This window comes from Pholcus phalangioides, unplaced genomic scaffold (genome assembly GCF_987345545.1).
Source record: "Pholcus phalangioides strain wild (caught in Gottingen) unplaced genomic scaffold, Ppha-v1.0 ptg000009l_1, whole genome shotgun sequence".
Lineage (NCBI taxonomy): Eukaryota > Metazoa > Arthropoda > Arachnida > Araneae > Pholcidae > Pholcus > Pholcus phalangioides.
Genome location: NW_028301602.1, coordinates 19,902,430 through 19,928,433, shown reverse-complemented (window position 1 = coordinate 19,928,433; position 26,004 = coordinate 19,902,430). Strand labels below are relative to the sequence as shown.

The 26,004-nt window shown below is 35.2% G+C and overlaps 1 protein-coding gene across 4 annotated transcripts in view; it reads right to left on the bottom strand.

Moving 5' to 3' along the window:
* The window catches only part of LOC149082201 (uncharacterized), a 32,238-nt gene extending 7,681 nt beyond the window's left edge, over window positions 1-24,557 (bottom strand). Inside the window, exons 1-6 of one of the 4 annotated variants that reach the window (XM_089235715.1) lie at window positions 24,324-24,557; window positions 18,032-18,106; window positions 17,032-17,213; window positions 14,228-14,367; window positions 8,410-8,552; window positions 4,629-4,884 (exon numbers count right to left, since the gene is read on the bottom strand). In XM_089235715.1, coding sequence (XP_089091841.1) covers window positions 4,629-4,884; window positions 8,410-8,552; window positions 14,228-14,367; window positions 17,032-17,213; window positions 18,032-18,106; window positions 24,324-24,419 — 892 coding nt within the window. In that variant the 5' untranslated portion in view covers window positions 24,420-24,557. Of the gene's footprint in view, window positions 1-4,457; window positions 4,885-8,409; window positions 8,553-14,227; window positions 14,371-17,031; window positions 17,214-18,031; window positions 18,107-24,323 lie in introns of all 4 variants that reach the window. The other 3 variants (XM_089235713.1, XM_089235714.1, XM_089235712.1) reach the window with 3 other exon arrangements.
* Window positions 24,558-26,004: the final 1,447 nt, after the last annotated feature.

Here is a 26,004-nt window from a genome sequence, read left to right as displayed (position 1 = left end):
TAATGAGCAAAAATTTGGAACAAATTTTAACTTAGTTAACAAGCTTGTGTTATGAGCAAAACTTTTGCGTTTCGATTATTTATTTTCAAGTTATCACAACTGAGCTGATGGTTTTTTGCTTTCGCCCAGACAAGTATTATGAAATTGCACATAATATTCTCCCCTAAAGTCTCTGGTAAAAGTGCTGCACTCGGAAAATTAACACACGTGCAAGTATGAATATTTAAGATATGAAACTAGATGCAGCATTGTAGCCATGTGTATGTGTGCTTGAAGTTTTTAAATTCTGTTTGGAAAAAACAGTGTGGCTGATTGAATGTGACTTTGGGGGGAGGGGGGCTAGCTCATAAACAAGAGTTACTTGTGGAAGAGATTGTGTGCTTGGGGAAGACCATGGACTGGAGGTGCATGAGGATGGCACTCAATAACTAGTGGTGAAAAATGAGAGAATATCTACTGTCAACTAATGGTGAATGAAGCCAAAGTGATGGATCTTTTTTGCACGCACCAGTAAGAGTTTATGGACGGTATCTCAACTGAGGAAGAGAGAAGTCCTTCACTTAAAATGAGATTTAGGGAGATGAATAGAATGTAGGAATCTGTGCAAAACTCTGTAGAAGAAAACCATCCAAATAAAGCCGTAGCAGTAGTGAGCAACGAATTTGTCCAACGAACACCACAATTTCCTAGGAATCCAAAAAATGGAGGCAAAAGCAAGGGTCATATTTGATAAGGTTCTTTTTGAAAGTCACATAAAAAAAGAATAAGTTTACAAACAACAGTTAGTCTGTAAATCATCCTAAAGGATAGTCTTCCTCTCTGTCCTCATTTAGAGTAAGTTAATTTGTAAACATCGTATTGTATGTTTATTTATGGTGTTATTTATATCATGTATATATTATTATTATTATTGCGTTTAAATAATGATTGAATGCCATTTTTAGTAGTCATTTTTATGTGAATAAATAATTTTGTGGTGTTTGGTCAGAACATGATATCTCCAAAAAATGGCTTTTGATCTAGTGGTAAGTCTTGGTAGTTATAACTAATTAAAAGCGAGATAAATGCACAAATACATGCGTACAGCTAAACAACATGCTAATGTATGATATTTTCATTTATATTTGGAGTATGCCTTATTTTTCATTTTTAAATGACAATGAAAATCCTTATAACTCAAAAATGTGATTTTGGAGTTATCATGTTCTGATGAAACATCACAGAATTATGGAACAAATTATCCGAGTTCCCATTATTTCCTATGGGAATGTTTGATTCGAATAATGAACTATTCAGGTAATGAGCACATTGGCAGAACAAATTAAGCTCGTTAACCAAAGTTCCACTGTAAATAAGTTAGCGAACTAAGATTTTGATTCAGGGTGTTTCTTGCGAGTTGAGTATGACGTGACCTGAGATTATTGCCCATTACAACCTCTGGTTGCTGCAGTGCAAGAGATGGAGATGACAAATGCTCATAGGACAATCATGTTAAAACAACTTAAAGGAGAATATTTTCTAATGATTTGCAAGATAATAGAGCTACCAATCTGTGTACTGGCTCTACTAACAAATGTTCAAGGAAAATACAAATAGAAAAACAAGATAAAAATTTTATGAATAGCAAAAATTCTCTTATGAAACTACATGTTAAAAAGCAGTCAGAAACACTGTGAAAATAGATGAGAAAGTGAATTTAAAAAGACAGCAGTGCATCATTTCTTACCAACCAATGTCCTTCACTTATTTTTATTAAAATATTCACCCAGCAAAATATGCAACAGATATAATGATTAGTTACTTGCCAATCAAAGCTGTTAAAAAACTTGAATCATGGGGAAAAATTAGCAATTCCGCTTTATTTTATACACATAACACATATCAAAAACCATTTTGAATTATTTTGAAGGTAGGAAAAAAACCTTTATTTTTAAATAATTATTTTCAATAGAGGTGTGTCTCAAATATACAGTGGTAGTGTGAGTGTTTCTCATCCTGTGATCCGAGGTCTAAATCACACTATTGGTGAAAATATGCTGTCAGATGCATGTTTGAAGACGAAAGTGCTCTTATAATGAGTTTAATACCTGTGTCTCGAAGAATACAGGGCATAGAGGATGTTGAGAGCACAGTCATAAGTCACGTCAAAGGTTGTGAATTTGTTTCTATCCAAGTCGACGAAAGTACCGATGTTGTTGTTACAAGTAGCAATATTCTGTACTACTTGTAATTGCTAAGTACTTGAAAGAGAATTCGAAGAAATATTTTTATCTGTCACACATTGAAGGGGGCGTACGACTGTTAAAGACTTATTTGAAGCAATTGTTCATTATTTCGTTGAAAAAATAATTCAATGGTCAAAATGCATTGGGCTCACAATAGATGGAGGAAAATCCATGGAAGGTTACAACTCAGGCCTTTGCGCACGCGTGGCAGAATTCGCTCCCAAAATGAAATTGACTCACTGCTATATTCACAGACAGATCCCTGCAGCGAAACCGTTGTCTCCAAATTTGCGAAACGTTCTTGATGAAGCGGTCAAGGTGAATCCTACCCACTCCAAGTTGTTTAAATTGTTGTGTGAAGACATGGACACAGCCTTACAACGCTTTGCTTTTGCACACCGAAGTTAGGTGGTAGTCCCGGGTTTGATATTGCCTTTCATACTTCGGCACGAGGTAGCCCTTTTTTTAGAAACACTTCACGATTTCTTGTCACAAGCTGAGCTAAATTTAACAGTCAACCACTTGGAAGGATTAAAATCCTCATTTGAAAAATATTTTTCAGAGCCGGAAATGAGTGATCGGTAGACATCTAATCCTTTCAAAGAAGAGTATTTTGAACCGGCTTCATTGTTGATTCCAGAAAAGGGAAATTGGTAGAGCTGGCATCAGATACACCTCTGAAGATCCTCTTCAATGGAATGGTGAGCCTGGTCAGTTTTTGGGCTTTCTGCGGTGACGAATACGTTGAACTAGAAAGTTCAAGTCATATTGTTTTTGTTGCCGTTTGTTAGCACGGAGCTTGTTGAATGGGCATTTTCTTCGTATACTTACATAAAAAATAAATATAGATGCAAATTGAATTTTTTCTTTCCGCTGCTCCGGATTTGAGTTTGTATTTACCATTTTTTCAGCTTAATGTTTCAAAACTTTGTAATTCAATACAGTCCCAAACATCACATTAATTTTTTTCCCCCAATCTTTGTGTTAATTTGTTTGCTTACTTGGAAAATAAAAAAAAACTAAATAATGAAAAAAAAAAATAGTCCATTTAATTTAATTCAGCATGTACCTTTTTTGAAGTTTTTCGAAAACTGTAATGGGTGAAACAGATTGGGGGAGGGGGGTGGGGGGAGGAGTCCGAAGTGTTGGGGGTACGCGGAAAGCAACCGAGCCAGCTGGGGTACGCGGACTGAAAAAGGTTGGGAACCACTGCTATATATTAACAGATATTCCCAGTTAGCAGAAAAAAATTTTGGTCCATGGGCATCCATTATGGAGAAGTTCCACTGTAGTGTCATGTTTCAAGTCAGAAAGGCTTATTTTGGAATGAATTAGTACTTGATAATATGAAGCCATAATAGTTAAATACACAAACAAATTAGAGCAATAAGCACATACATTCACAGGATGGCAGGAATATATACAAAATATTTTTCTAGACAAAAGCTTAATCAATTTGAATGCATTAAATTGGACCAATCTACTGTTCACAAATTAAACAGAAAAATTATTGCAATGAATCTCATGAACTGTAATTTAAAAAAATTCTAATATATAATGAAAAGAGCACATTGAATAAAAAACACACGAAGCAAGAAATCATGTGACAAACAGTGACATAAAGGAAAGTCAGAAGCAGCAAGCAGGCTTGGAATTCAGATTCAAGTATTTAAATCTCTCCTTTTTCTACCCCCCTCCTCCCTCAAATAACAAATTCTGTGCCATAAACACATTTTGAAATCAAAGTTTTTGACAAAGCCTGTTTAATGTAAAGATTGTGGAAGAGGGCCTCTTTTTGCAGCAAGTTATTTCATAAGACATAATTTTCTACGTAAAACGGCTCAGGTTTTTCACCCAATCAATCAATCATTGTTTTACTTGATTTTATTCACAGTTTTACATGAGATAAGATAATTTGGTGTTAAAAATCAATATTTTAGAACAACATTAATGTTTTTGCAATGTGCCCATAAGCCAATATCTGAGGTTATGGGAATTTTTAGTGGGAATCAACTCTTTGACAGCTCATAAATTGGAATGATTAAAATTTTTCAACTCATTTTGTAATTTTATTTGACAGAGAGGGTGTGTTCCCTGAAAAGAGGAGATACCTATTCTAAGAAACAAGTTCATTAAAGGGGAAAAAAAAGTTTACAAATGATAGTCCCCACCCTAGAGGATATATGGGAGAAAAAAGGAGTAAAATAAAAATGAATTTTCACACTAAGGTACCTGTTTTCCTTTTTGCATTAGTTTTTTCTCTACGTTGTTTTGTCGCAGTTTTCACTGGTTTTGAATAGTCTTCTGGGACAGAAGCCAAATCCAGCAGCCACTGAGGCAAAGTTCGCTTGGTTCTGACAACCTTTGATTGATTTTTCACTTTGACCTCTTTCTCGTCTTTACCTTTTTCAGCTCTTTTTGCCTCTTCCTTGAACTGCTTCTTCTTCCTCTTTCCACTGTCCAAAGGTTTATCTGTCACTTCCGGCAATATCTCTTCCTCCTCCTCCTCTTCTTCTTTTCTCTCTTCTACCTTTTCAGCTTCATCGGCTTCCTCTGGCAACTCTTTTTCAACTTTCTTTTCACTATCCTCTGAATCAAGTTCTTCCATCTTTGGCTCATCACATTTTTTAGTATCTGGTCCAGTGGATTTGACTTTAACCTGCAAGAAAGTGTGCACGCACAAAAATTAACTTGTTGAATATCTTTTCATTATTTTACATGGCAGAATTACAAGATATTTTTCCTTTGCTTCTTTATTTGACAATTCTAAGAAACATGCACACTAGATCTCTGATTATCCCAATTCTGAGAGAGATAAATGATCTTAAATACTAATGAAAAAGACCAAATAATTCTTCACAGACGATTTAATTTTTCTACCTAAATATTTACGTGAATGTTTTTTAATAGTGAATTCTGATTTTTCAGGGGGAAAAAAAAAATCTTATCTACAGTAGATTATTGATAATTTGAGTCTTGAAACTTTAAGGTTACGACTAATCTCAGGTCCTGGATTTATTAAAAATTCCTTTTCAATGCTTCTGTTTTTGTCAAGCATAAGTTTTGTATATCACTGCGTCTCATTTTTCTCACAAATGTGAGTAATTTCAGTTGGAAGGAGATCTTGCTCTCTACACTGGGATCTTCAGTGTATCTTCAGACCCAACTATAGTAAATTTATAGTGCAAAAAATATTAATATCGGGTCTCCCTAGGTCTTGTATGTCCGTCAGCCTCCTTTAACCAAAGACATGCACTATGGGTAAAGGCAGTTATGTTATGAATTAGGCAGTTGATTTAAGAGCAAAATAGATAGGAGTAGGAACCCCCCCCCCCTTTCCCATAGTGTTTTCTATTACTTTTTGAATAATCAGAGTTTTCAATTTCATGTGGTGGGGTCAATCCCGTTCACCTCAGATTATTGAGACACTATATATATACTGCATAAATATTTCAATGAAAACAATAAAATCTTTCGATTCAAATGAGGCTTTTCTTAACCCCTTTGGCTAGAAATTTGGATGATCTCTGTTTGATGAATCAGCGATAAATATGATACAAGTTTTGATAACCTTGTTCTAACATAATGGAATGTTAAAAAAGGAAAGGAAACAGGAGAAAAGAAAAAAAAATAGATGAAAGGAAAACAGTATATTACTATACTCTCTCTTATCTGTAAGTATTACAAATAAGTAGTTGTATGAAGTATATTTCTCTTTTCATTCTCATCTACCTGTTTTCTTTCCCCTCTTAAGGACATGTATATAGTACAAACCAGGGTTGGGTTTTTGACATGATTAGCCTCAAAAACTGGTTTAAACTGTCAAAAACCTAAATGAATGCCTTTTGATAATGTTTTGAACACAATAGGTATACAACATGATGAAAAACTTACCTTTTTTGCATATTACACACAATCTTTTATTTTTAAACATTAATTTATTACAATTAAAACAAAATATTAATTATAATTTGCAATTTTGAATTCTTCAACATAAGAGCCTAGAACATATAAAATATAATTTTATGGTTTATTTATCTAAGCTACTCATTACCTGTGTTCAATTTGCTAAGTGGAATAGAGCTGCTTATTCAAAATATGTATGATAGGGCATCAGGGTTAGGTTTTTGACCCCAGAAACTAACTCAGTTTTAAACTATCAAAATCTTACTGTCAATGATGTCAAATAGTTTTTGTTAACTTGATAGATATGTTAAATAACAAAACACTTACTTTTATTTAGATTAAAGGGGTTTATATTCAGAATGATAATTACTGAGGAAAAATATCTATTTTGATATTTTAAATTTCCTGATTTGCCCAATATTTCATTCCATATAAAAATTCTCATGCAGCATCTGTTAATGCACTAATTAAACTGATTTACTTTCACCTAAAAATTTCTTAGATCAGGGTGTATAAATTCACAGAGCTTTAAAGAGTATTTTCAACCAAAGCAGAGCTGACAAGACTTGATACTCAAAGCATTTGTTTTGCACATTTGAATACTGCTTCAATTGGAAAACCATTGCATTATAGATGCTAGTAAATGTACCATATCATAGTGCAAAAGTAAGAATAACTAAGTTTGACATATACAAGCTAGCATTGCCAAATTAAATGACATTTTAGTCCTACAATTTAGTATTTTGATCGCTAGATATATTTCAATGTTATGTGCAATAAGAGTATCGTTTTAAGTATCAGTGGTTATTTAGATAATTTAATAATAACAGAAATCAACATTACATACATGATGTAATAAACTTTTTTTAAACTCTTATCTGTTGTAAAAAGAGGACAGCAGACGGTTTATATCAATGCAAACATATATAAGCAGTTGAAGAAATTTTGGAAGGTCAAGAATCATCTCGAATCAAAGAATGTCAAATCGTTCCAGTTTTCCCTTCAATGTTCATGTTATGCTTTATCCAAATTTTGTAAGAAAAAAAACATATATATTGTCCAAAATAATTGTCAAGAGTAGAAAATTATTTTAGAATCATATTAAATATTTATTCTTTGTATAACATAGTCACTTTAAACATTACATGCAATTAACGTGTGCATTTCCAATGGGAATTTTTATATCGAAAAGCAATATTTGAGGTTTTTGGCAGTTTAAACTGTCAAAAACTGCCATGTGTCAAAAACCTGCCAACCTTGGTACAAACTACAGTTGAATCTCATTTTAACGAATACCGTTATAGCAAAAATCTCATTTTAACAAACACTTTTCTAATCCCTCATATACGAGTACATAGGAACAATGCAAATACTTGGAATTCCTTCATAACGAAAGTTCATTATAACAAAGTGATTTCTCCAGTCTCTTGGAGTCCGTTATAACGGAATTCGACTGTATTTCACCTTAGAGAATAGTTTTCTCTCCTCATCACAGAGATGAAAAGAACTACTTTTCCATAGGGTTGCAACAAAGTTAAGGTTGTTTGAATTTGTTCCATTGGCATTTGGATGCAATATTTACGTCCTTGATCATAAAGTGGTTAAAACTGTCATGTTTTATTCACCAGAAATAACATGTAAAAACGATAATTTTGTTTGCTTTATTATATTTTCATACTATGATGGTGCAGAGATTAATGAAATTTGACCAAGTTTTGGATTGTCTTGTCAAGCATGTCTTGATTCCATCAGATTCAAATAATTAAGGAAGAGAGTCTCCGGAGTATTGACAAGATATCTTTTCTAACTTGATGTTTTGTATTTCAGCAATGCTAAGATGATTTACCTACATATTTTGTAATGATGAGCCCAGATATTTCTCACAATAACACTTCTTACAAATTTTGGTAAAAGCACAAGGGAGGTATTTGAAATTTTTATACCTCTCTATATTTCCCCCCCCCCCTTTATTTGTCTAATTCCTAATTCTAGGTAGTGGAAGAATACACGGACATCTAATGGGTAAAGATAGAACATTTCTCTTCTGTGTTTGGTGTTTTTGGAGTTGGACGAGAAGGCACATGCACAAAATCAAAAGAAAGCCTTCCTCTTGTGTGTGTTTCTGTTTTTTCCCCCCTTATTCCCTTTAAGTTTGTTTTTTTTCAATCGCAAGCTAGTTTTGAAATACAGTAAATTTTAATGAAAGGAGCTAAGTAAATTACAGAATACAGAAAAGAAATGAAGAGTGAAAAGAAGAAACTAAATAAACAAAACTCACCGATTCGTTAGAATCGTTCCCATTGACCTCTTTAGCAGGTTCTTCCAGCTCTTTTTTTGGACTCGATTTGACTTCATTTCCTGGGAGAGTAGACAAATCCTCTGCAGATGAAGAATCCTTGGAGGCATCTTCATTATCAGGATCTAAAGAAGAAAACAGAGTAATTATTGCATTGATATGATGTTAAACTGTCCAAAAGTCATTTTCAAAAAAAAATAATAAAAATAAAAATTGGTGAATGAGGTTTTCATTATAACATGATGATAATCCCATCTCACAAGTCCCTTTTTTTTCAAATGTCAATCATCAAATTGAAATTCAAACTTCAGAGAATATGATGCAAAAATTAAAAATTTCTGATGCTGAAAAAAAAGTTATTAAAACAACCAAGGCTCCCACTCAAAAAATTAGAGAAAGTAGGAGGGGGTACCCCCCCCCCAGACAACATAATCATAGCATAATAAAAAAATCTGTAAACAAATTTTTTAAATTGATTTTTTTTATAGCACTACTTCAGTATCCTGTAAGATACTGAAGTAGTATTCGAGCCAAAGCAAAATGACAGAAATGACTCAGTTTCAAAAACAATTTTTGGCCAAAATAGGGTCACAGATAATTCTTTTCTGTCTTTCTCGCCAAAAATATTTTACATTCTTTTTTGGGAGTCTTCCACAGTCCAGTCTGTCCACTTTCTTTGACAATGCGCACAGCAAATGATGAAGATCTGCACGTTTTTTTTAAGAATGATGCTCTTTCGATACCACTTCCAAAAGCACAGTGCAAAATGGTCAGATATAAATAAGTCAAGGTAGACCAGATGGTTTTACTGCATTGTCCATCCATTTTAAAAAGGATTTGTTTAAATTTTAGTGGCCAATGTCAGTGTAATCAATTTTGACAAATGAAACACTTTTATTTGTAGTTCTTTGCTGAGCATTGTAAATGCTGTTTGTGCCGCTGCATGTCCTAAAAATACAGAATACAATTGAATGCTATTTGCATCATCACCAGTCAAAAAACCCAGAAAAGACCTATGTATCCAACTCTTTTGTTATGCAAACTGTTGTTTCACCTATACACAAAATGTGCACCATAATTTTGAATGATGAATTTTAGTCACTATCTAAGACCATGTAAATACAAAATTATTTTTTTTCCACCCACACAGAAGTTTCTAATGGCTACTCTACTTGTTGAACCCTCAAACTAATCAAATGAAAAATTAATAAACGAAATGGCCCACATACACCCTCTACCAAATAATCTTAAAAGCAATACAATTTCTGCTTTGGAAGAATCATTAATTACAAGGATGATGTCACTCTCCGCTAACGAAGGTTTTTAACAACTGGCTGTTGCGAAGATATATTTTGGAAAGAGAGAAAATTCAGCGGCCCCTGCGGGAAATCCAACCCACGTCCTTTCACTTTCGGGTGAATGCCCTAGACCACTAGACTACAGAGGCACCGAATCTCTCAATCTTTCCTTGGAGCTCGTGTACACTGAAAGGGGCCGTACACGGACGGCAGGACCATATATATCTTCGCAACAGCCAGTTGTTAAAAAAAAAAAAAATCATTAATTGTAATCTACTACATTTGCATTATATCAATGACTATAGTTTGTTTCAGGTTAACTTTGCAGTGAAGAGAAAGGTAGAGAGTGTAATCCTTCGCCGCAAAATATAGTTCCCATACATCGGAGGTTTCTGATGATCATTTATATAGAATATTTAAAAATTTTTTATGATTTCGAAAAAGATACTGAAAAAATACCGTTTGGAACCAATGTATATTCGTTTAAAATTATTAAATTAGAAAAAATATTGGTTACCATTATCAAAAATCCATGGCTAGCTCAAGAACACTTTGGCGCGATTTCCAAGAAATTTTCCCCGCCAATATCACTGTCGTGCTTTTTTTTTGGTTGCACAATTATATATATTATATCGTCATTTTGTTGACTTTTCCAATAGATACAATTTTTCATTCAGTTTTGCATGTAGTTATAGGCCTACACACCCAGACGAATATTCAATCAGTTTTTTTTTCTCCCGAAAATAGCCTCCAACCAATTCAGATATTCACTCATAGATTACAGGCAGTGTCCCTCTTTCACGACAGCGCCGATACCGTTGTGAGAGGCTCACTTTATAGGTGTAGGTTACGGTACCAGACACCCCCCCTTTTTAAATTATCGATTTCTTGCCGTGTTTGTAGGATAGCGGTGGTTTCTGAATTCCAATAGCCGATAGCGGAGGGTGTTGACATAAGTAATGTCTCTTTTGCACCCACACCAACAGCAGAGGCTGTTCCTCCAGATGCCCCTTCGGTGTCTCTCCAGATAAATATAAATAAGCAAGAGAGAGAGAGAGAGAGAGACCCACAATGGTTTAGGCTTGCAGTGTATTTTTGCCTTCTGTGACAGTTGTATCTTTCTTTTCACCAGAGATAGAAACTCGCTAAAACGTTCTCAGTTCTTTTTGGCAATAATGCATAAAGCACGTTATTGAAAAGGAAGGAATTTTGGATTGCAGATGGCCTGATGGAACACATGTTGGAGCAACAATTAATAAGTAATAGAGAATCCGATAGTCTACAACTTCAAGTGAGGATTCCATAGAATGGAAATCCGTAAAAAATGACTAAAACTGTAGTGATAACAAGTGGCATCAACGTATATGCGTTCGGGTGGGTGAGCGACAGAAATTTTTCGGCAAGAAAAGTGAGTAAAAGAATTCTAAATTTTTTCTCATCATTTTTATTATTATTATTTGGGGCTATTTCCAAATTCAAACGTGAAAACCGGGTTAATAGAAGTTACTAAGATACTTCTCAATTTAAAAAAAAAGATTTTTTTTTTCTTCAAAAACCGCACTTTAATTTCTGAAAGTATCGACAATGGTTTTTTTTTTCATTAGCTAATTGTTACTGACTGCAATTTTTTCTACAAGCATAACGTTATACGTAAAAAATATATTTTTCTGCGAGATTAGCGAGAATCAGCCATACCTTACCGAGGCCATGCATCGATACATAGGTTAAGAGGCTTTCGTTGTCATAGCAACGAGTGATACAGTTCCCTCGTAGCTTCCTCTTCACTGCAAAGTTAACCTGCAACAAACTATAGCTATAATACCCGGCGCTGCCTGGGTTTTCTTCAATGAAGCATTTTGGATCACGTGATATCCCCTCTTTCTTTGAGGAACCTACAAACTGTGTCTAAGTTAGCCAATATACTTTCTGATTTTTAGTAAATTTTAGAATTTGTAACAACTTTTTATGGGATTTTTTTAATATACATATTTTTTCACTTTATTAATACCTACAATCTGGGATATAGTAATGTTAAATCAGGGAATCAACTGCATATTATAACAGAATATCTACTACTGTACTTCCCAAATTTGCTTTTATCTTCATTGTTCATCTGCCATTTTTCAGCCACAACTGTTGCAGTTACTGATATAAATGATTTTCTTTTCATCTCACGATTTTTAAAATCATGGATTTTTACGTCATACAGACACAGATATTTTTGAACTTCCAAAATAATCATCTCGCTATTCAGTTGCTTTATTTCTGGCAAAAGAAAAAAAAAAGGAGAGGGAAAAATAGAAAAACCAGACCTTGTTCAAATTCTTAGTGTGGCCACTCCGACTGGCAAAAAAAAGAAAAAAACAAAAAAGAACCAGATCCATTCACAAGTCGGCGACCTTGAAGATGCACTTTCAGGCCATGATGCATGCTCAGCATGGATCATGGCCTCAAAACTAGTGAAAATAGTGACCAAAATAATTTTAGAAAGAGACCAAATGGACATTTAATTTTGATTATTGCCAAATTGAATGAATTGAAATTGAATTTAGTTTTTATTAAACTTTGTATTTCAATGGAACTCATCAAAATTGCTTTTTTTTACATAATAGTGTGAAATAAATCGAACTCAAACGCATTCTGCTAATCAGAAAAGTTTTGAATAACTTATCAAATTTATCAACAACTATGTGTGAGAGAGAGTAACATTACATCCTTTCTAAGTAACAGTAGCAATGCCTTTCCCCCATGTTGCTTTCCACAACCCATCTTAAAACCAATTTAAGCAGGAAAAACTTCAAAACGGGAAAAAGTTTTCACATTCAAAGAAGGAAAAAAAAAATGAAGTAACACAAAATTTGATGAGAGAATTTGTCCCATCTACACATTCTAATGGATTTTTCATTATGTTATGCTATGAATGACAGTATACAAAATGTACTCAAACTTTTTTCAACTAGTATAAATTTGATTTACATACCTAGGTTTGTATAATACGTTCCAACAAATTTTAAGAAATTTACTATAATGATTTTTAAAAAACTATAAAATTACATTTTTTAAAATATTTTAAATTATTAAATTAAAGTATTACTTAAATTACTGAATTAAATAAATTATTTAAATTATTAAATTGAATAAAGTATTTATATTATTAAATTAACTAAATTATTTTAATTATTAAATTAACTAAATTATTTTAATTATTAAATTACCAACCCCCCCCCCCCCTCCGTGTCAATGGCAGAGCCTACTGATGTATATCAATTGTCATCTGCCGCACCCCTAAGACCTTCAAGTCTATCTCCACCTATGGCTGAACTGGGAAGCTGTTAGAGGCATCCCCCCCCCCCAGTTTTGGATCTGATCACAGTATTTAGCAACCCAAGCCGCAAGTACGAACGAAAAAACTATCTATCGTTCTATCTATCTAATATATCAATCTAATCTAATATATCAAACTATCTATCTAACTAAACTTACTATCGCCCGGGGCCAGTATCCATTTTTTTAACGCAAAAAGAGTAAACTCTGCACCCTTACTCCAACACCCGTGGAACCAAACCCAGCCCTCTCCTATTGCGGTCATAACAGCGACTCGGGACAAAAACGTTTTAATAACTTCCGAAGTCTAAAAAGGGATTTTTTTACACAACACCAAGAATGGAGCACAATATGTCGATATTAAGTCAACAATCAGTATCGTGAACATGCTCTAAATTAAGTTACGGCCAGAAGCAGATAAAGGTCAGTTGTTGACGGCCCCAGGCATAAAAAAAATTAATATTAGGCCCCCTTAAATTAGGAAAAAAAGTGTAAAGTAGGGGCCAAAGGCGCGCGCTGTGTGCCCACTGTTAAATCCGCCTCTATTTATGGTTCGCATGCACGTTAACTGAGTTTTTACCAGCCTGATGACCAATTTTCATCTGATTGCAGCTAACGATCGTAGCTCAATGAAGGGAAGGAGAAAATTAGCGACCTTGAAGATAAGAAAAACACTGACGGCAGAAAAGAGTGCAAGACCGAGGTTTTTTTGCTAAAAAAAGTGGAAAAAGTGACCTGGACCTGAAAATACGTAATAAAAGTGACTAGTTTCTAAAAAAGTGACTTTTAGTGAAAAAAGTGACCCGTGCCGAGCCCTGCACCTTTCTCTTGAGAACTGCATGTTGTATGAGCACAGTCTCATACAATACACCAGTGGTTCTCAAACTGTTGTCAACTGCAACTCCCTTCACCTATTCAACTTCTGTCCGTGGCTCCCCAGAAGAGTCTAACAGAAGCACTGAACAAGCACACATCAATATCGGGAGCTCACAACATTGCACACTTCGAGAACACTGCAATACACTATGGTGAATTTTTCTGCTGTTCTCTCAGGTTCCAACTTTGCCTCTGACAGGTCTCATAGCCTTACACATACTATACTCATGAGTGTAAATTCAGATCAGATAATTAAATTAATTAATAAAGATCAAATAATTAAAGAATGAAAGGTATCCTACCTATTGTATCTACATTTTTTTCTCTGTCAGGATCAGCTTCAGGAAGTTTACTGACTTTAATTTCTGTTTTTGAAGATTCATCTTCAGCTTTATCTTCTTCTGCATTTCCATTGACTTTACCGTCCACTCTTTTCTCACTGCTACTGATAAACAAACAATAGAAGAATAAACCATACAAAAAGAAAAAATAATAAAGATTCAAATATAAACATCTTTGGTATTAATATTTTGTATCTTCAATTATTCATGACAAACGCAATTGTGACTTTAAGGAAATCAGAAATTAAATGGAAATCAGAAGACTTCTCTAATTTTTTACCCGGAAAAAAGACAAAACTTATAGGTTTATATGAAGATAATTTTAGGAACCTTAAAAATATACCAAAATTATGTATTTTTCAACTGATATTTCCCTGGCAAAACGATGATAAGAATTGTTTCGTTGTTAAGATGCACTCCTCCCTCTCATTAAGGCACACATAGGATTAAGATGAATTCGTCAGACAAAAAAGATAGCAGCTTTAAATCTGCTTCTATTAACACGTTTGTTTGCTTGTCAATCATTTATAACTACATAACTGTACCCGGATCAGCCCTTACTTTCTTCTTATAGATGAACTATATCTCACAGGTACACTATGTACAATCATTTGGAAGTGGATTAGTTCAATAGAAGGAAGCTTTCGAGTTGGGAGATAAGAGGACCCAAGTTGCAAGAAAATACCAACTGTTGAGCATCATTGATTATAGGAATCTAAAAATGAGTTAGGTAAAAAGATGTTCTGTTGACCGAGTTTGGAAAATTGATATTCAGATAAACGAAATTCTACTGTAATACTGTTTCCCCAAAAATAAGACCCGTCTTATATTAATTTTTGCTTCAAAAAATGCATTAGGGCTTACATTTTGGTAGAATAACTATCTTTTTAAAGACATTTTTGAATGATGGTTACACAAAAATCGACAAAAAATTACAACTTCACAAAAAATTTCTTTTGGGTGTCGTCGTTTGAGATAAACAGGAAATTCAATTTAGATTTTTAAGACCAAAGGAGGCAATGTGTCCATGCCGGAAATACTTGTTGCTTCATTCAGTCCTTAGCATTGAACTATACCAGTTTACTTATAATCAGGATTAAACTATAAAAGATCTTTAACAAAAATTGATAAAAACAACCAATAAGCTTAGTATGCAACCACTTATTGGTTGCATTTTTCAAGTTTTAAAAACTTTAATAGTGTATTAGTATAAAATTTAATAGTGTAAACTGTAGATCCCAATACAATTAGCCTTGGTAACTGTATTTGGATAGTATGTAAAATATGATGTGAGAAAAATGGTCACTAGCTGTGAGGGATGCTAGCTTGTTACCGTATTATCTTCATTATCAGAGTGTCTACCACATACCCAAAGAAAAGTTTTGTGAATTTTTGTTGACTTCTGCTTGTCTGCCTAAATAAGCTTTGCTGGAATCTTACATCAAATACCTTTCAAACCAACCATGACCATGGTCTAGACAAACTAATTTTAATTAATGCTCATCTGGAAACAATTTCCCATTGAACACTAAACATGCTGGTGAATAACGTAAAAGGAAATGGCATATCAAGAGAATGAATAGCAGAAAATGAATAATAGAAAACTTGGAAGAAAAACGAGAGACTGAAAATCTGTTAAAGATGCTGGAAAATAAAATATACAGAGCAATCACAAAGTTAAAAATACGGATTGAAAACAGATGTACTCAGATTGAATTTTTTGTGAAAATAAATCAAAGGAATAGGCTTTCTCTTTGGGGGGGGGGGGGGGAAATAGCTGGAAACAATGATCGAAGCGTTTTTGTTGTTCTGTGGATGAGTGGCAATTCACCTAATTTGACCCTATTTTATACGTTGTCGGAAGCCTAGGCACTGAATCTTGGGGAGGGGGCCCTCAAGCTAATTCCATTTGCATTCTCAAGAAATAAAATTGCGGGGAGGACAAATGACGTCATCAAAAAGTCAGCTTCTATTGTGACGCAACTTCAAAGTTTCCTAAGGGAAAATTTTGTTTTTGGTGCAGAATTGAGGAAAATTTTGGTGTTTTTGTAGCAAAATGTAGCAGACGAGGGGAAACTGTCAAAATTGCAGCCCTATGTAGCAGATGTCAGAAACTGTAGCAGTTTGTAGCAAATTTTCCACCCTGAAGTCAAAGTCTTAAATTTATCTCTTTACGTAGGCAATCACTTCTCGTCCAAGGAGGTCTGCTTGGGGGTTAATGAAAATTTAATTTTTGTTTACATTATGACTTATATTTCAAGTACAAATTTCAATGATATTTGTTTATATTTTTATTTGATAATAAATAATAATGAAGCCATTATCATTCTATATAGTACAATACATCCGCCATGTGTTGCAATGACATACTAAATGCATCTGATTGACGATTTTAGCTAGGGGCGCATTTTCGGGGAAGCACAGTATAAGCAGTGAAAAAAATTTATGACTTGCTCGTATTATTTATTGCTTGGTATATCGTTAATATATAATTATTACTTATTAAAAATCGAAAAATTATTAAGTAATTTCACGCGAATTAGAAACACCTAATACATCCCAACAATAACCATATTATCACCAATTCTATATGAAATTATATTGAAGTTTTATGTGACAAAATATTGAAGAATTGAATATATGTATATTAAAGTTTAATATCTTTAATATATTTTTGACAATTTTAAGATTTCAGAGGGAAATCTCATAAACACAACACTTGCATGCAAAAATTAGTCAATAAAAAAACACCACTGGATACACACGGTTCTTTGCTTTCATCCGCATTTTCGTTGGAAGTGTCGTCATTGACAATCACTTTATACCGGAATGCTCTTGGCAGAAGAGAAAAGGTATCACCGTTCACAAGCTTATGAGGTTTGTCTTTTTTAAGAATGATACCAGGACTGTCCGAAGTAGGTTGGAAAAAACAAGGGTTGACATGGGTCTGTACAAAGAAAATAAAATTCATACATCAGTTACGATTAAGTGAATTATCATTCAAGTAATTACAAAAGACAGAATGTGCTGTTTTTGAAGATAGTACTATGTTAGCTACATACAATATATTAATTAGAATGAAAATAAGTTCTTTTATGGTTCAATAGAAAGACTTGGAAAATAATTAATGAACTAAAAAATTAACTCAAGATTTGACAAATAAAAAAATAATTCTCTGTCACTTTTTTTTCTTCAAAGTAAACCAACACTTTTCAAGAAAAATTGTCCAAAATAACAGTTTCACTACTTGTCAAGAGACAGCGCATCCCTTCTGCGGGGATAGACAAATAAAAAAAAAAGCCCACCTTTTTTTTCCTCAAAGAATAGTCCAAAATACTTTCCTCCACTCTCTGTTGGTCCACATGCTGATTTAAACCTTAGAAAAATTAGTGTTGTCTTCAGACTCCAAATTAATAATAGCACATAGAAAATTTTAGGTATCAACGCTTTTATAGTTGCCATGGAGACTTGGCACTTGGGATTTGTTGAGCCCTACCATTCCGTACCAACTAAACTAAAATGACTATCAAAATGTCTATATGTTGCCCTCAGACCTAATTTAATAATCACAAATGAAAATTTGAGGTGCTTATGTGCTAGCTTCTAACTCGCAACAGTGATCTGAAACCTGGTATTTATCAATTTCTAAAATTAAATGATAACTTAATCACAAAACATAAAAAAATGTTTTGATTTTTTTCCCCCTTCCAACATGGAAACAGGAATACACTAAATAATTAAATAATAATAGTTTCAAAAACTTACAGGAGTTAGAAAAACCTCCCCTTGACTTGTTACTTCAAGAATAGCATGATTTCTCGAAACCTTTTTATCGCCACACTGTAAAGAAAAGAGCCAGAGATTAATTTATCCATTTCACGATTTCCATGCATCAACCAACTATGTAGGCCAATCAACAAAATAATAAATTAATTTGATATACAGCAGCGACAGTGAAGCTTTGCTAATACTGCAGGTATCATATAAGCTTAGGATAAAAACTTTATTAATTAATTAATTAACTTAATTAAATCTGGCAATTCATTTGTCTACAAAGAAAGAGAAAGAATAAAACAATTATACTTAAGCTTTATCTTTGCTTAGGCCTACTGAAAATAAGAATCTGTCCATGATGAACAATATGCAGCTTTGGAATTTTGCAACAAGCATATAATGAAGATGTTATAATATAATCAAAAGCGTTTTCGTAATTCAAACACTTCAAAGACGTATTTGTGTTTCACTTTCAAAGTGGTGATTCGAGTGTTCCTGCTAGAGCAATGAACAACACCATGATAAACACAGCTGCTGCTGTTGATTGAGAAGATTGCGCAGCATAGGCACACATTACAACTTTCTCGTGGCAAGTGCATTTGTCATTCTGCAAGTCCATACACTGTTACTCTGAAATTTAACAATGACGGCTTGAACTACAAAACTACTTTGAAACACAAAACATGCTTTTCCTTATAGTGGCTGAATAATTGAAATGCTGTTGGTTACAGTAAAACATCCTCTATCATACGTTAGATACTCCATTTCACAATCTTATTTAGCGGATTTCAAGGCTGTGTATTTCTTTAAGGCCGACATTGCATCATAAAAGTTTGTTAAAAGTTCGTCTATAAAACTTGAAAAATGCAACCAATAGGCGAATTAGTTATGTTTGCTCGAATGTAACAGATGTGCTTATTGGTTACATTTCTCAAATTTCATAAAAGAATTTTATCAAACTTTTATAGTGTAATACCAGCCTTAGCCAATGTTTCTCAATATTTTTGATGATCCCCGCCCCCCATACAAAAGGTTACCTGCAGCAAAGGTGAATTTGGAGCATCACCACCATAAAATCCAAAGTGTATTGTTTTGTGTAATTTGCACATCATAGAAAAATCGATATAATCAATTATAATCACACATCAACAAATCTGCCGTGCATGCTAAAGTAGTGAATGAAAATGTGATACGGTAAACCTCTTATGTTCGATGGCAGCACAACACTCCATGTGTTTGGCAAAGTGTCAGTGACTGCTAGGAGGTATAGAGAGATCTTAGAGTCCTATGTTAGACTTTTTAGGGGCACAGTTGGCCTTCGGTTCCTGTTCATAGACGACAACGCTTGTCTACATCAGAAACACCTGGTCAACGAAAAACTGGAAAGTGAGAATATTCGGCGTATGGATTAGCCAGCCAGATCTCCTGACCTAACTCTATAGAACATGTCTGGGACGCTCTTGGGAGGGCAATTGCATCTAGTCATCCCCCTCCGAGAACCATCCTGGAACTGAAAACTGCATTGCTGCAGGAGTGGGACCGATTGCCACAGGGACTCCTCAACTGCCTCGTGTCCAGCATGCTGTCGCGCTGTGCAACCTGTCTGAATGTGAGAGGGGACCCATATTACTCACTTCTCTTTCTTTCAGTTTGATCTCGCAACGTGGATTTTGGACATTCCTGCAATGATGGGCTTTACAAACACTCATGAATGTGTAATATGACTTTTGTATGGTACATCTCTTTCTCTGTTATATATAACTATGTATTCGTACCAAATTTCATTAAAATCTGTCCACTAGTTTTTAGAAATTTGACATAATGTACTAATTCTCTTAATTTTTCACACGGGTGTATGATGTTGAAGGTCTGCCTGCTCTTAGCAGAGAAACTTTTTCAAATGGGTTACAAATGAGTTTCGCTGGACTGCAAAGTCTATTTGGCAAGAAGTTTTTCCTCATTTGTACACATTGGGCATATATTATAAAGAGGGGGTCCGCATGGTTAAAATCAAGTGAAAGGGAAGTCATGGCAGGTGATCAAACACCCCAGAAAGCCAGAATGTGAAGAAATAAGATACTAAAGTGAAATATGCTGGACAAAAATGTGACTACAGTTACTTCCCCCCCCCTTTTCGCAGTTTCTTTTCCTTTATTAGGAAATTGCTTTGGCAACACTCAGCAATCTTCATTCACGTGTTTTGTTTACAAAATTTGAGTTGTACCTGTTTAGAATGGCTCATTTTTCTAGTGTTACTGATAATACTTTGAAAAGACAAAAAAAAAGTGGAAACTTTATAAGAAAAATTGGATATATTGACTATGCTTGGCAAAAGTATGTCAATTGCTGCTGTGGCCCAGAAATTACAGAATCAATGAATCTACGGTGAGATATATCAAGAAAAAGGAATCTGAAATTTAATTAGCCGTTGCTGCACCTGTGGCAGCGAAAACTTTGCATCGCCTATGGAATACATGTGTTTCTTGTACAGAAAAAATTGTTTTTTTTTGTGGGCATACTGCTGCAAAAAAATGTATTCCATTCTTCTGTAAAGGAAAGGACTGGTGAAACGTCTATTTCATCAGAATGTTATGTAAGTGAAGGTTGGTTTCACAGGTTTAAGAATTCATGGAAATGGTCATTCAATGGAAATGATTGTGAAAGCAATAGAAGATGCAGAAAATGTCTTGAGGGTATGGAAGAACTACACTATCACTAATGCCATTACAGTCACCACTAGACATGTGGTGGCTCATAAGAGAGAACAAGTCAACTCGGGTTAGATTAATATTTGGCCACAATGTGCACTCCAGGACACTACCATTTATACAGAGAGCCAACTCAAGAGATTATAAAATACATTATTATGTTAGTGAAACAGGTGAGCAAAGAAGGGTTCAATGATATGGATATAGAAGTCAAAGAGCTAATTAATAGCAATTCAGAGGTATTGACCAAGGAGGAATTAATACAGTTGACTGCTCCTGAAACTGAAGCGGTATCAGATAAAAAAGTGGAAGACATGTTCACCATGAGTAACATAGTAGAAGGGCTTTGCAAGTTCAAATCAGCAATAGATTATTTTCATGACATAGATCCCTCTATGGTACGTTCTTCACGTGTAGAAAAATTGGTAGAGGAAGCCCTGTCAACATACTTGATGATATGAGGAAGAAAAAAAGGCAAACAGAAATCGCAATATTCTTTCAGAAAATATAGCCAACAACCGCTGCACCCTCTTTTATATTCCCCCTTCTACCTCTGCATCACTCTGCTCTTCTAATGATGTTCAATAAACAAGATATACAAAAAAAACCCTACAGTTTCAATTATTAGTGGCCATCCCCAGAACATAACTCCTGCAAATAGAGGGGGGGGGGGCGACTGCACTTTCAGAATTCAGCACAGCAAGAACAAAAAAAAAAAAAAAAAAAAAAAGAACAAGTCTTTCCTCCTTTCTTTCAAACGAGACCAAGTCCAGCTTATCCTCATGGGCAATTTACTACCAAGTGAGTTGTGCCAGAAGTGTGTGTGTACCAAACAGTCTGAGTGGGTATATAGTGTTGAGTCTGATTTTCAGTGCTGCCATCTATATTTCAGAAAGTGTAATCACAATATTTGTACTGTTGTAGGCCTGTTGCTCTCTATGGTAAAACTTTCTAACCATGACACCGGCTCATATTTACGCTTCGAAGATAGGAACCATAGAAAACCAACTTCAGCTGATCACCACTAGCGACAGCAGGGTTCGAACCAGAGTTCTCACAATGTGAGTCAGTCACTGAATGAATAAATGAAAGAACGCCAGAACTTTGCCACAGGTTTTATCCAGCTGCCGAGATCTCTTCCAGCCCAGCTTCGTGGCAGAGTCTGGAACACTTTATTTTGTGTCAAAAAAAAAAGAACAAACAAAAATTTTTACAACATATTTTCCCCAGACAATTCGGTACTGTTGCGATTAACAAATTTTGTGGTGATTACAGACAAGATGGGGTTGGCAGTTGGAAAAAAGTTTCTGGGTTTCGTTAAAATTGAGAATGTAAGCATATTAGGATGAAAGTATATTTTAAAAGCAATTGGAGGGAGCCGATGTCATCTCATCTGTTATCTTACACTTGTCATATTATATACAACACAGGATACAAAAAAAACTAAACGAGAATCTTATTGTGAAATATAAAATATCCATCGGAGCGAGTCATCCTCGATTAACATCTTATTGGTGAGTCCGTCACTATAACCATTTGACTACCACTGAGGTACAAGAACAAGCCAGAGGATGGTGAACAAAGCCAATCCAAACCATATTTTGCAATTGTGCAAAACTATAAATTGACACTCCTGCCCCCCCCCCAACCACATATAAAAATAGAAATGCATTATCTCTGCACTGCTGATGTTATTTTTTGGGATGATGGCTGTGAAGCCAAGGGGCAATCCAATTCACTCTAGACTTCCTAAAAGAGTCAAGTTTTTCGAGAAAGTTTCAGATTTCTACAGGTTTCTTTCCTTTGGAAATATGAGCTGTTTCATAAGTGTATATGAAAGGAAGAGTAGTGAAACTTATGCGATGTAAAGAATATGAATTTGTTGAATATATGTAAATCAATTTAGCTGAAAAGGACATCCTTCATAACATCTTGTGAGTAGAGCCACAACTTGAAACAAAAATTGAATTTGTCGCCAAGGGCAAGTACCTATTTTGGCATTCTCTCCTGGTAAAATTTAAACGCATAGAGAGATAATAGAGAGAGTGAACTCTTTCCACCTTACTTGTGGTCCAGCACCAGGGAATCGGATCCCCTGCACTTCCTTAGTTGTGACCCTGCTTATCAGTAATTTACGCAATATTTTTGTTGTCTTTTGCCTTCCATTATTTAACATTAAATGCTTACCTATGGTGAAAGAGATTACAATTTTGCCTTTGCAGTCATTTTGTGTGACTATTTCTTACAACTCTTGAGTGCAGTTTTTTCTTTTTCTCCTTATGTGACACTGTGCAGCTTTACCCCCACCACCTGTCAATAATCAAATAATGTCATAGCACACAAATCTTCAATTACTAACTTTGACTTTTTTTTTTTCTCCACTTTTTTCTTCCATTGTGGAATTTTACTGCATGCGGCTACATACACTTGCTTTAGATAGGTTCTGCTAATAAGATTATAGCCTGGTATCGAGATTGACATTACATATAAAATCTTTAGTCCGCAATAAATTCAGAGGAATCAATTTTAATAAGCAGAAAGGGGTCTTGCTCCAGGGTACTGTTGGCCCTAGTTAATATCTGAGGAGCTGTGAGAAGAAAATATGGTCCAAAGTGGGGCTACGGACGAAAAAAAAAGGTGTCAAAAAAGCCCCCTGGAAAGATATGCATCAGGGTTTAAGCTAGATAAATTCCTTTAGCAAAAAAGCGAAAATGGGGGAAAAAGCTTTAGCAAAATGCTATAATGCTTATGATTTATGGTTGGATGCCTTCTCGTTTCATACCTCATGTAGGCATTTTACAAAAGTGGCTACTACTTCTTTCGCAAAAAATGCTAACATAGCTTAAACCCTAATACGCATGTTCCAAGAAACCCTTCAAAATATCATCCATGTCAAATATTACTACAACTAAATTCGCTCCTGTTCGTTGTCATTTCTTGGGAAACAATTGTTAGAACAAACCCCACATTGAAAAGAAACACTGCTTTACAGATATTTCACCACAGGTATCGCACACTTTTCCAAACGTAACTAATCAAAATATCAAACAGGTTATCAAGTAATTATCAGTTCCATAAAGAATTTAAACATAATGACCCATAGATGTGGATGTCATTAGAAACTTATTGAAATTATTATTTTTAAAAAAAAATTCAATATTTCCGAACCTAATATATCGGCAAAAAAAAAGAGTAAAATATCCTAAGATAAAGGCACAGAAATCGAATTACATAGGATCACGGCTGTTTTAAGCATAGGCATGGGAAATTTGTGCGAACTTGATCTATTATTCATAAAAATCAATAAATACATTTATCTTGAATTCATGGGTATATCGAAATAAATCTGTCGGTCAAAAGCCGTAAACTGTCACTGACATCGCTCGGAATATTTTAGGTGTTATTCGAGAGATCGGAAATCATTAATCGATGGCCAACGCGAATACAATACGCAGCGTGCGTTTACCGATTCGGAGGCTTCCGCATTCGGGAGACCGCGGAAGTCCCGATAAAGAAACCCCCCTATTAAGCCTAACCGTTATTCGAAATACATGGTAGACATAAAAGAGACATACGCCAAGGAAGGGGCCTCTTCCGATGGTCGTCTTCCCGATCGGTATCTCGACGGCTTTCTGTCCATCATCGAGCGGCTCGAGAGTTATTTTAGACATCTTTGGATCGAGTGCGAACTCTATTACGACGTTTGCATCTTCGAGGGCGACTACGATGCCTTAATTTTTTCTTAGGCCTACCACAAGGGCATCCTTCATTAGCAACGTAAACAAAAACCTCTAGTGCGGCAGAGCCATCTGTCGGCGGATACGCTACCGTATAACGTTTTCTCTCTCCTCCTCCCTGTCGTCTGTTTTTCTTTTTTTTTATCCCGTTACTTCCGGTTTTCTGATTGACAAAATTTCGTCTTTGCATGTAAACGTCTTTATACCTGAAAAAATGATGTAGAACAAGTTCTAATTGTATCTCTGAACAATGCAATGGAATGTGGAGGTGTTGTGACCATCATCAATAAGGTGACCATATTTTTTCCGAAAGAAAAACAAACAATAAATTGAAAAGGTAAACACGGGACTTCACCAATTATCGCCGAAAAAGTTGCCAACTGCCTGCAAAGTTGCCAGTTATTTTGACTCTAGTGCCGTGATGCAGAATAAGGGCCATGCATCATCATCATCAACCATTTTAAATCCGCTGCTGGATGAAGGTGTCCTCTAAAAAATTTTCCATTTTAGTCTGATGCTTTAGCCATCCAGTTGACCCCAGCCAGTTTTCTGATCTCATCGATCCATCTTGCGTGGGGACGCCTTCTACGATGTTTAACACCACGGCGTACCAATCTAGAATACTTGTGGTCAGGGCCGTCTCAAGAGCATCATGGGCCCCCGGGCCAATTGGTTTTCCTGAGGCCCTACCTCATAAATTCTAGAAAATTTCAACCAAATCTCATTTTTGTGAGGCCCCTCTTTTCCTGAGGCCCGGTTGGCCCATGCGTTAAGATGGCACTGCTTGTGGTCCATCTGTTGTCTTGTATTCTTGCAATATGTCCAGCCCATTTCCATTTCAAACGTTTAATTCTTTCCATGATATCGTACACCTTTGTGTGGTTCCTTATCCAACTGATTCGTTTTCTGTCTCTCCTTGTGATGCCTAGCATATACATCTTTCCATGCTCTTTTGTGTTGTCTGTAGCCTTTGTATTGTCTTGCTTGTGAGTGCCAATGTTTCAGCTTCAGTGCTCCATCCAATCCTGATCCTTCTGTTTATTTCATTAATGACTCCATTGTCCATGGTCATTTCTTGTCTCCGGTATAAACATAGCTTTCTACTTTCTTTTATCTCTGTGTTGTTGAGCAAGATCGTCTTCTTCAATGCAAAGGGGTTGAACATAACTTTGGTCTTTTGGGGCCATTCAAGTAATACGTAAGCAGATTTTCAGCCATTTTTGACCCCCGCCCCTTGTCAGCAAAACACTGATCCCCCCCCCCAGAAAAAATTCCGTCAGGAGCTTAGAATATTTCATATCTTCAAAACGGGGTGGTTGATGACGTAAGCAACCTTCAAACCCCCCCCCCCTTGTCATCAAAAGTCAGCAAATTCGAACCCCCCCCCCCCCCCCCTCGATGCTGACGTATTCATTTTCAAACCCTCACGAATATTTGTCTTCGCCAGTTCTTGTATCATTTCTTCTAGTTCGTCTGGAGGAACTCTGGTACAACTCTGCTCAACGCCATGTGCCACCAA